Source organism: Petaurus breviceps, unplaced genomic scaffold (assembly GCF_028583685.1).
Source record: "Petaurus breviceps papuanus isolate PSGF00001 unplaced genomic scaffold, PetGlider_PUasm1.0 120, whole genome shotgun sequence".
Taxonomy (NCBI): domain Eukaryota; kingdom Metazoa; phylum Chordata; class Mammalia; order Diprotodontia; family Petauridae; genus Petaurus; species Petaurus breviceps.
This window is the reverse complement of record NW_027185627.1, coordinates 548658-560690: the sequence shown is the minus strand read 5'-3', so window position 1 is coordinate 560690 and position 12033 is coordinate 548658. Positions and strand designations below refer to the sequence as shown.

Below are 12033 nucleotides of genomic sequence, written 5' to 3'. Positions count from 1 at the left end.
GAAAAGACATAGAAGAGCCAGGAGTAAAGATGGAGAAAAGGGAAATCAGAGAAATAGAAGTAATATGAGTACAGTGTCATGGTATCCAAGGAAAGAGGCAGCAGTCAACAGTAGTAAATGTTGCACAGAGATCAAGGGCAATGTATACTGAAACAAATGTCACTGAATTTAAAAACAAAAAGGTTATGGATGACCTTGAAGAGGGCAACATTAGTAAAAAGAAGGCAACCAATATAGAGATGTGCCTTGAGTCCAGGCCAAATGAAGACTAGTTGAAGGAACTGGTGATGTTAAGTCTGAAGGGGACAAGTCTTATGGGTAGCATGACTTCATCTATCTTAAATACTATCTTCTGGGGGTAGAGATTATACTTGTTCTTTGTAGCCCCAGAAGGCAAAACTTGGAGTAATAGGTAGAAGATGAAAAGAGGGAAATTTAGGCTCCATGTTAATAAAAACTGCCTAACTGAGCTATCCAACAGTAGCATAGGCTGCCTTATAAAGAACTAAGTTTTTCATTGTAGGTCCTCAAGCAAAGACTGGATGATCACTTGTTGGTTATGCTATAAGTGGTGACAACTCTGAAATAACCCTAGAAAGCAGTCTGGCAGAAACTAGGTATAGACCAATATCTTACACTGTTTACCAAGTTAAGGTCAAAATAGATACATGACCTAGATGTAAAGGGAGATATCAGAAGAACATAGACTATATTACCTATCAGGAGAAGAATTTATGAATTGACAAGAAAGAGATAGTTTTGTGAGATGTAAAATGGATGATTTTTATTACATTAGATTAAAAAGCTTCTGTACAAATAAAACCAACATAGCCAAAATTATAAGGAAAGCAGAAAATTGGGGAAAAAATTTTATTGACAGTTTCTTGGATAAGGGTCTCATATCTCAAACATCTAGAGAACTTTGTCAAATTTATAAGATATGAGTCATTTCCCAACTGATAAATAGTCAAAGGACATGAATAGACAGTTTTGGGTGAAGAAATAAAAGTTATCTCTAGTATATGAAAAAATGCTCTAAATCATTATTGATTAGAGAAATGCAAATTAAAATGACTTTAAGATATCATCTCACACCTATCAGATTGTCTAAAATGATAGAAAGGGAAAATGACAAATATTGAACAGGATGTAGAAAAATTGGGACACTATTACACTATTGGTGGAACTGTGAACTGATACAGCCATTTTGGAGAGGGATCTGGAATTATGCCCAAAGGGTTATAAAACTGTGTTTCCCTTTGACCCAGCAATACCACTATTAGATCTGTTTCCTAAGGTGACAAGGGATAAAGGAAAAGAACCTACATGTTTTAAAATGTTTATATCAGCTCTCTTTGTGGTGGCAAAGAAATGGAAATTGAGGGGATGCCTATCAACTGGGGAATGGCTGAACAAGTTGTGGTATGTGATTGTGATGGAATACTACTGTGCTAAGAAATGATGAGCAGGCTGATTTCAGAAATACATGGGGTGACTTACACAAAATAATGAAGAGTGAAATGAGCAAAACAAGAGAATGTTGTATATAGTAACATCAATACTACTCAGAGAATAACTGAACAACTAAGTTATTCTGATTATTATATTCATATCAACTACAAAAAGACCCATGAAGGAAAATGCTATCTTCCTTATATTATTATATTGCTTATTTTCATCAGAGAAAGAATTGATATATAGAAGTATGCATAGTATGGTTTTACTTACATATACACACATATAATACACCCACATGTGTACATATATACATACATATATGTGTGTGTGTGTGTGTGTACACATATATGACAAATGGTGACCCCTAGTGTGAGGTGGGGAGGGAGGGAGACAGTTTGGAACTAAAAATGTAACAAGTGGCCACTGAACCTAAGGATAGACAGCATCCTGATGTTTTGAAGAAAATAACTGAAGATAGATACATTGATCAACAAATTCTTAATGTACAAAAACCAGGCTTATTCTAGAAAAGGATTTTTCCCATAACTTACATTTCTAAGAAGGAAGAAAAACTGAACCTGGATTTATAGCATCTAAGGATTGTCTAACACTTTTATTAGAAGGTAATGCAGAAGAGGATTTTAAATTAAAATCTGTATTTTTTATTGGTCTTGAAATCCTTGGGTTCTGAGAGGCTACAACCATCAAATACTTCCGGTTCTTTAGCAGCAAAATAAGAAATCATGGGTTACTAAAGCAGTTTTTGAAGATGGGTCTTAAGTTATTTTAGCCTACTGATTGAAACATATTGCAATGACAACAATATTGCATTTAGTGCAATAAGATTTTAGATAATGTCTCAAGTCATCCAACTACAGTTGGTTCATGTGTCAAAATACAAATATGCAAATTCATGAAAATGTGAATAAAGCACCCTGCAACTACCAATATGTATTTTTTTTTTTTTTTTTGCTTTTTGGAGGGCAATTGGGGTTAAGTAACTTGCCCAAGGTTTTATTTGTGTGGGTGTTAAATGTCTGGGGCAGGAACCTAACTCTGGTCTTCCTGACTCCGGGGCCGGCACTTTACTCACTGCACCACCTAGCCACCCCACCAATATGTATTAAGATTTAGGAAAAGAAGACAGTCCAGTTTATGCTGCTAACATAATATAAATGACAATAATGACATTGTCATTATAGGTTTCATCTTTAGATAACATAGTAATTTTTTTAATTTTTAAATTTTGCTTTCTATAACTATTATTTTGTGATAAATTTGAATCAGAGATATATTTTTCTTATCCTTTCCTCTCATGTTGATAAATAAATGAAAAGGCTAATTTAAAAAAAATTTCCATTGCATATTTCCAATGGGCTGGAATAAATGACCATATTTTACATGTACATATAATTTCAATTAGTGCAAATTCAAACAGTGTGACCCTTCATAGGATTCATTATTCACATTAATTGGGACCTAGCTGTAAAATGAGGATAATAATACTTGTACTACTTAGCTCAAAGTGGTTTTGTGAAGACAGCATGTTATAAACTTTAAGGCAATATATAAATGTTAACTTCTTAAATTTACCTCTCAGGGTTGCTGTGAGGATCAAGTAAGATAATATTTGTAAAGTGCTTAGAACAGTGCCTGGCACATAGTAGGTGTTATGTAAACACTGATCCTCTTCCCATCCCCCACCTCCTTACTATGCACCAGGCATTATGCTAATAAACATTTTACAAAGATTATCTCTTTTGATCCTCACAGTAACCGAGAGGTAAGTTTAAGAAAACCTTAATGTTAACACATTATATTACATAGAACTTTCAGATTTATAATGTGTTCCTTCCTTCCTTTTTGACTATTACATTGGAAACATGAGTTACTCCTACACAAAGTCTGTCTACTTGTAAAGGAAAGAAGAGAAAATTCTTTGACTTACCCAGTACACAAGGATATTCATAAGATGATCTATGCTTGTCCGTTTAAAGATATTCTTTCCACTGTTCTGCATTAATTTGGTGTCGTGACCTAGGTCAAACACAGGTGTAATGGGGAATAACCAGTTTTATTCAGAATCAAGCAAAAGCAGTATAAGAGGATGAGGCCCTGGGGAAAGGTCCTTGTCCCCAACACATACTAGGGAAGTCACGTTTCTAAATTTAAGTACCTGCTATGTCTTTAGATAGTGGAAGGTAGAAGGGCTTGGCTGCTTGGTTCATGGGGTCTGAAGAGTGGGACATGACTGAATGACTGAACAATAACAAATGTCTATAGAAACTTCATACCTCTTCCTTTCTTGAGCTCTGAGAACCTGGTGTTTTCCATAGACAGGCACTTATAGAAGAGCTGAACATTTTTTGGTAAGAAAATTTCCTGACAATGGGAACCACAAACTTTTGGGAAGTGTTCTCCATTACAAGGGCAATTCAGTCCATAAGTTCTAAACCAGTGATATAGCTTTCCCACAATAAATGAAGAAACAGAGTGGGAGTATGAGAGCAAAGTGGTTGGGGAGGGGAAGAATGGGGGAACTTAGCAACGGCTTGCTGAGAACAGAGGTGATAGTTAAGACCTCTGTGGTGAGGAACAATGTGGTAGCAAACTCTCCATGGTTAACAGAAATAACTCTGAAAACCATCCACCAAGGAAGAGTCAACATGGGAAACTCAGAGTAAAAATCTGAAAAAGTAAAAAATTTGACCTTTTGCCATCTGACTGTTATTCCTCCTGGTCATCGATTATACGAACTGTTGCTTGTCCTTCGTTTTCGAAGAGGACTGGCGACATCATGGGTAATGTCTTGATTTGTGTATGAATTAGATTTGTGAGGCAGAAAAGTCTGCAGCCTCACTCCCTCATCTTGAGTCACTGAAATCCAGTAGCAGGACAAAAGTAAAGATGACTGGTCGATGGCCCAGGATGCAGTAGATGACCTTGGTGTCTTTGATGCTTGACCAAGCTCTGAGCACTCCATAGTGCCTGCTTCAGGTACCTTTATGGCCGCTGGAACAAACTGTTCTCATCTGCCTATTCTGCTGGGGAAAGTCTTCATGTGTTTGGGGCAGACATCCCTTTAAATCACCAACAGGTTTGAGACCTCTTGGTTACCCTCAGTTGGGTTTGTCCTATTTGCCCAGATGGTTTACTGGGTTGTGACCACTGTGCATGCTACAGCTTCTTGGAGTATCAGGTGATACTGGGTGAATCAGGTAGACACCAAAGGTGAATAATCAACCCTGAAAAGGGCTTGGCAAGCCCTCATACCTAGGGGTTGAACATCAAGAATACAAAACTCCTACCATGCAGTATTGGTTTTTTTTTTTTCATTCAGCTGTGTTAGTCTGAAGACATAGAAATGTGGCTAAGGGTCAACAGGAAGCAATTCCCCAAATATAATTAATATCATACTAGACAACAAGAGATAGGAACTCTGTTATATTAATATGGTGGTAACATTTTTTCAGCCAAAAATCAGAACACATGGTCTGACAAAGGATATTATTCTTTTTGCAAAGCTTCATTAAAAGTACATTTTCCTTTCTTGACATTTAAGACTCCTAGGCTCCATAGAGCTTTTCACAGTCCAGAAACCACAGAGCCAAATGAGCGAGATGCAGAAACTCTTGACTTAGTAACACCAGTGAGGCTGCTTCTGCCTTCTTCCAAGTTATTACTACTTGGTTAATGAGAATTTTGTGGGTAGAGAACATGTTTATTTCATATCTTTTTGGTTCTCGGATAGGGACTTTGGAGAAAAGGCCCTGTAGACTAAGATTCAACTAGGAAAGTGGTCCCAAGTATTTGACCCAGGTTGTGACTCTTAGTCACTTTACCCTCCTTTTCAGTTGACGAAGTCCTATGAGTATGAGACCACATGGGTCTCTAAAGCTATGGTACTCTGAAGGATATGAAGACTCTTCTTAATAAATTCTCTTTTATGTCTCATGGAACTTTAAGTCCTGCTCCCACTGTGTGAAGGAAGTGACAAATCCAAGGTGTCCCATTATTTGGCTGAAGTCAATGGTCAGCCCACTGACATGAAGCACTGAGGGGAAGAAAGGAGCTTCTTCTCCTTCCCTACCTCAACTTCATGGCCTGGGAAAATCCCTGCCTCTGCTTGGAAGAGGATGCTACTAATAGTATCATATATCAGATGTATTCTCTCCCCATATGATAAACAGCTGGATAGATAACACTGCAAATGGACAATAATTAACTGGGCCCAAAATTGAAAAGGAAAGTGGGCTGAATTGCCTTTGGGAAACAGAAGTTCTTTTTTTTTTTCTTAAGCAATCCGGGTTAAATAACTTGCTCAAGGTTACACGGCCAGGTGTTTCTGGGTGGGTGCTAAGTGTCTGAGCCCGGATTTGATCCCCAGTTCATCCCGACACTGGAGCTGGTGCTCTTACTCGCTGTGCTACCTGGCCGCCCTAAACAGAAGTTCTTTAAATGACCTCAAGTATCTCTTGAGAAACAAGTGCCCAGATTTTTTTTTTTAAACCAATATTCATCCAGTGGTGTATGGCTGAGAGTCAAGAGATATAATAATTTCCAAAGAAGTAAAGTTAAAGATCACTCAGTGGGTAACAGAAAAACACATGAAGCTTAGGAAGACTGAAACATAATAAAAATAAAAACTTTCACAGAAGTGACATAAATGTATGTTATCACAGAGGTGTATAACTGGAAAAAAAAAGATAAGCAATATCAAGGCTTAACTAATAGAGAGCTCACATACTCTACTGGCATCCATGAAATATCAAGATTTCTAGAGACAAACCTTTAGCATGTTGAGTGGACCCCTACAGCAGAGTTAAGGGAAGACATGGACAATATACAAACAGGATGAGCAGGCATAGATGCATTATGATCTGCATGATTTGAATTATCCAAATCAATGAGCTCACAAATTTAACAAAGAACTGAAGTCAGTATCATGTTCCCTCCTGATATTCTCTTTCTTTCTCCTTCCTTGTGAATACTGGTGATGTCTGTATTATCTCCAGTAAGATACTCTTTGTGGGAATATTCTATGTTAAGTACTCTCCACATAAAAATGCCAGAATTGTATTCTTCCCCCCACCTTATGCTGCTATATTTTCCCCCTGCCTCTATGCCTCTTGAATGTGTTTACTTTTCTTCACACATCTAGGAATAGTTGAAAAGATTAATGTGTGGCCTGTAAGCTCAACACAGAATGACTCTAATGCAGACAGCTAGAATGCCGAGGAATTTTTTTTAAGACACTAAGAATTTCAGACCTCCCACACAGACACATATGAATAGCATAGCCAATCCAAAGTGCTCTGTTTTTGCCATTTCAAGAAAACAGTACTGACAAAGGTGGCCACATTTTAATGGTATCCTGTAGGTTACAGCTTTGGCAAAGATATTTAGTGAAACTTACCAGCATAAATCACGAGGCCATAACACCAGTCTGTGTTCCGGATGGTGCAGCCTCTTAGCAACATCTTCTCATTGTTCAAGGCATACTTTTCATTCTCATGGATCAATATTCCTGTGAATTCATCCAGTCTGTTATTAGGAGGCTCACACCTGACTTCACCTGAAGAAAGATAAAGGAATGAGAGAGCTCCGGCTCATGGAGGAAATCGTATGTATGTCCTGGGATGTGGAGACCAAGTCCACAGGCAGTAGAGAAATAAGTTATTTCCTTTCCTAAATATGTACTGGGCTAGCTACATGGTACGTTTGGATAGAATGCCAGATCTGGAGTTAGGAAGACCTAAGTTCAAATTCAACCTCCAACACTTACTAGCTGTGTGACCCTGGGCAAGTCACTTAACACTGTTTGCCTCAGTTTCCTCATTTGTAAAAGGCAAACCACTACAATATATTTGTCAAGAAGACTCCAAAAGGGGTCACAAAGAGTCAGACACTAATAAAAATGACTAAACAACAAAAAGCAAACATTTCCCACCCTCTTCCCATCACTTCTCATTACATTTTTGGGTACTCATGATTCCTTATTTCTTTATAGAAAGACAATGCTTTCTGGATATCAGAGGGAATGAATTTTGCATGTGGTATTGATCACATACACAGAAAAAGAACTGAATAACAAAAGTTCATGGAACACAATTTTACCAATATATAAAAGATCTAAATTTGAAATGATGAAGTAACCCGACAATTTCCAAAAGCAATCTAATTTCTTAATTTACCTTTAAAGGTGGTCAGTTTCTCCAGGTTGTCTCCCAGGTTACTGGTGACAGTCAGGGCTTGCTTCACTTTCAAGTTGGTCTCCCTGGAGTCAAAATTATACATACATACATATATATTAATATATATATATATATGTAGTCATATTTGTAATTAACACATGAAATATAAATAAAATTATATATACAAGTTATTGTCCATTTGTGTGTGTGTGTATATACACATACACACATACATATGTGTGTAAGGGAACTAAAAGAAGCACATATCTATGTACTCATACTCGCCTACAAGGGGTTTCAGAAAATATGCTATATTTAAAATGGAATTGGGTCATGCTCCTCTGCCCTCAGAAGAGCACAACCTCGGCTCTTTCCTGAGAGTAAGTATACTAGATGGTTCTGAAGAGCTAAGCACTATTCCTGAAGTTGTAACTCCACTAACAAGCTTCTCTCTCTATGTCCCTGAGTTCATACTGATATAGATGAACTAGAGATCCTGAAGAATTAGCAACGAGAGCCCTGGAGATGAGGCTTAGAAACAGAAGGCAGAGTTCCTATAAGGAAGCTTGGGTTCCTTAGCACAGCAAATTCAAGGGCTGAAACTCCTGCACGTGTGTCTTCACACAAGCCCAAAGGAAACCTCATGGATACTTGCTCAGTGATTAATAGCATCTGAATAAAGCAATGGTAATTGAGGTAAAAACTAAAGATGCTTTATATTACTTAATAGACACAGAGAAGATTGGGGAAATAGTTTGGACAGGATTTTAAATGTTAAAGCAATGTAGATGTAGACTCTTTAAATGATCTCAAAAATTTTACGTCTAAGCTCTGTGAAACAATTCCAAACTTTCCAAAATATTTTGCACACTCTTTAAAAAAGTCCTGTTGTGATGCTACCTCTTGGTACGGAGGTGACCTTGGTTCTTCAAGACCATGGTAGGAGAATACAAGGGAAGACCTAGGGAAGAATAGGCCATAGAGGCCATTTAGTCCAATGCCTACCTAAAGCATGAATATTCAGTACAATTCTCTTGACCAGGGCACCTGGAAAAACAACCTATTTATTTTTCAACATTACCATATTTTTTCCTAATGAAGAGCAACTTTTTCTTGATATGTATCAAGAAGACACCTGTTGGACTTACTGATACCTAACACTGCTGGCTTTGTTAACCTAACCTAACCATGAGCTGGTATACTCACCCATCTAGTGCTGCAGTTTCTATGTAGGTCAGACTACAGGGCTCACTACTGGATAGTAAAAGCACATCTGCCTGAAGTTAGAGAAGTTAAAGAAGATAAGGAATAATACTAACAAGAACAATCCTTCATGTATGTATAGATCTTCATAGTTTTACAAAGTAATGCCCGTATATACTTGGTTTTTATTTGATTCTTGCAGCAGCCCTGTATGAAGTTAAACAATTTGCCAACATCATGTGGCCAATAGTATCAATGGGAGGAAAGATGACAGTGAGGTTTTCAGAAGGATGCCATGATAGAGATGGTGACTGAAACTCAAGGACTTGATACACATTACTGACTTCCTTAGACTGGGACCATGTCCTGTCATATTCAACCCAAATTCTCTATAAAAGTCAGCTCCCTGCCTCCCCTTCCCCTATAAAAAAAACCCTCAAACTTGGGTTAAAGCTGTGGAATGAAATGGGGAGGAGTCAAGCTTCCTCAGAGGTGCTGGGCAAGGCTACTATAAGCAAGGGTAACAGAAGCAGCTGTAGAACTCACTGAAGCTAAAAGATACTAAGTTACAGGTAAGTGAGGTACTTACTGTGACAGGACTGTTATTTTGTAGTTTTATTATATCTCCCACTTTGATGTTCATCCACTTTTCTTCCTTCACCCTGCAGGAAAATGACCCTTTAAACAGCACAGTTCTTGGGCCAGCGAGGCCAAGAAGCTAATGATGCTTGAAGTGGGGCAGGGACTGTCCCAGAGTAAAGTCTCAGCTGCAGGAATGGATTCAAAACTCTAGTGGAGTTCTGATGAATAATGACTCACTTTATGCTGTAGTTTAGGGAGTACTTTCTTTACAATGCTAGGGACTGTTAAGGGGTCCCCTCAACTTTTCTTTCTGAGTTGCCATATTTCCCAGAAACATTAGATCCAGAGCATGCAGGAGGCCCTGGACATACCAATGAAGTCCTCCCAGCTGCTGGATTTCCTGTGTGTCCTTGGGAGGCAAGACAGGTGCCAGCTAGTCCTGACCACCAGGAAAAACCTACAGATTTCTCTTAAGTGACTGTGTCTAGAAATCCATACTGGGTCAGTGGCTGGGAATGGAATTCAAACTCTGATGGCGCTTAGAATGCTGTAAGAAAATGACACAGGACCAGCTAATTAACACCAATCCCTTCTAAAGACTGCTGAGATGTCCACCTGAAAGATGTCCACCTGAAATTTATCCACCAAATCTCTGTCAAAATCATACTTCTCCTTCAGAGCTCAACTCAAATGCCACCTCTTCCATCAAGCATTCCTGTACCCCTTCCACCTCAATCAGAAGCAAAATGTCTTCTCTGGCATCCCACAGTGCACTATATTTCTGGCTCTCAAAGTATTTCATCAGAGTACTCCAAAAGTCTTAGTGCCATTTTAAGCAATTAAAGCTTAAAAGGGCATTAAGACTTTTGGAACATTCTGTATTTGCTCTACATTATAATTATTTATGTAAATGTTTTATTTCTCCTTTTACACTATAACCTCTACAATGGCAGGAGCCATGCTGTAACCCTCTGTCTATCCTTGTAGCATTAAGTATAATGTTCTGTACATGTGTAATGGAAATGCAAATTTAAAGATCTTCCCTGCCCCTAGGCTAAAGTGCACCTGGAGACTGGGGAGGGAGGCTTGTTTTCAGTTGATACTTCTTGATTGGCCAGTGGGTCCAAAAGGTTGTTACATTCTCTGAGCCAGGAGAAGGCTATATAAGCCCTGATGTGTAGCTTTGTTTTGGGACTCACTTTGAGAAGTGTTCTGTGATTTGATCTGAATTCTGGGAAGCCGTTGTTGAGAGTCCCCCGGCTTTGAAAAACCCAGATGTTGACTGGGTATGGATGTAATGGTTGGACAGTTTGGAAATCTGTCTACTTGATCTGTTTCTGTCTTGATAATTCTGCCTGTATACTTTGAAGTTCGGGGTGCTGACCTATTTCCCCTGAACAAGGTAAACGATATATGTCTGACTGATTAAAGTAAGCTTGTTAACCCATTTTGACTTGCTTTCCTTTAACAAAGCAGATCCAAGAACCTGTATGTGCAACAAACCCTGAGGACGTGCTGGGGGTGCTTGCTGCTACAACATGTATATGGAATATTACTGTTGAATGGATATTAAAAACTGATAGGTATCACTACTGGAGTGAATTATGCTAAGGACCATAGTTTTAGAGTTAGAAGGGACCTTAGAGTTCAATCCTTTCATTTAACATATGAGAAAAATGAAGAACAGAGAGGTCAACTGGTATCATTGCTGAGGGTTAAACAGCCAGCAACTGAGACAGGAATTGAACTTATAAGTTGCACACTCCAAGTCCAATACTTTGTCCAATATGCTACCTACTTAATGGCACCTGTTATTTCTCTAATGACAGCCCGACTAAATATGACGAACACAGTCATCCTATCCAAGAAATGCTTGTCCTGCTCTTGGTGCCCCTCAGGCCCCCAATCACAAGCACTTACCTGCCATTCACTAGCACCAAGGCAGGTCGATTATTGAGTTGCTTGTCACTCTTGTGCCTAAACTATAAACATAAAAGAAAAATGTTCAAAAAAGAATAGTAAAGTTTTGATTTAAAAAATTAGAGTTAGGGGAAACTATCCAGAAACATTTGCATGTGATGGAAAAATGTTCTGGAAACTTGCCCAAAGTTAAAAAAAAATCTCTTCTTATACTGCCACTGTCAAATTTACCATGTTTCTAAACTTCTTGTTTGAGAAAACACTTACCTCAGGAAGGCTGGTCAGTGACAAGAATTGAACAGTGACAGTGTAAAACAATGATAGCACCATCTCCACATGTGCTTGGCCGAGTTTGATGATGACAGGGCTTGCTCTTTACCATGAGGGTCTCATGTGATATTCCTGTTATCCTTCAACCTCCACACACCAATGGAAGGCATAAATATAACTCTTAGTCCAAGCTTCTCAAATCATATTGGAATGAACTATGTAAGTAAGATCTTTCAGAGGGCCAGGGATGGGTCAGATACTAGAAACGTCTACAGAGGGAGAACAAGGGTCTTCATCATGACTCAGCCAACTCCATCAATGATACTGAGACAGATATATCAAACCCAGTCTTACTGAATATTATGTCTCTACTTTACCCTGGAACCTAATCACAAAACAATCTATA

The 12033-nt window shown here is 38.4% G+C and overlaps 2 protein-coding genes across 2 annotated transcripts in view; both read right to left on the bottom strand.

Annotated features, from left to right (window-relative positions):
* Positions 1-12033, bottom strand: part of RUSC2 (RUN and SH3 domain containing 2) — a 445432-nt gene that overhangs the window by 182563 nt on the left and 250836 nt on the right. The window lies entirely within an intron of this gene.
* Positions 1-12033, bottom strand: part of LOC138162689 (phospholipid-transporting ATPase FetA-like) — a 144052-nt gene that overhangs the window by 65924 nt on the left and 66095 nt on the right. Inside the window, exons 7-12 of the mRNA XM_069090062.1 lie at positions 11358-11419; positions 9445-9517; positions 8859-8929; positions 7653-7735; positions 6875-7033; positions 3407-3495 (exon numbers count right to left, since the gene is read on the bottom strand). Coding sequence (XP_068946163.1) covers positions 3407-3495; positions 6875-7033; positions 7653-7735; positions 8859-8929; positions 9445-9517; positions 11358-11419 — 537 coding nt within the window. The remainder of the gene's footprint in view (positions 1-3406; positions 3496-6874; positions 7034-7652; positions 7736-8858; positions 8930-9444; positions 9518-11357; positions 11420-12033) is intronic.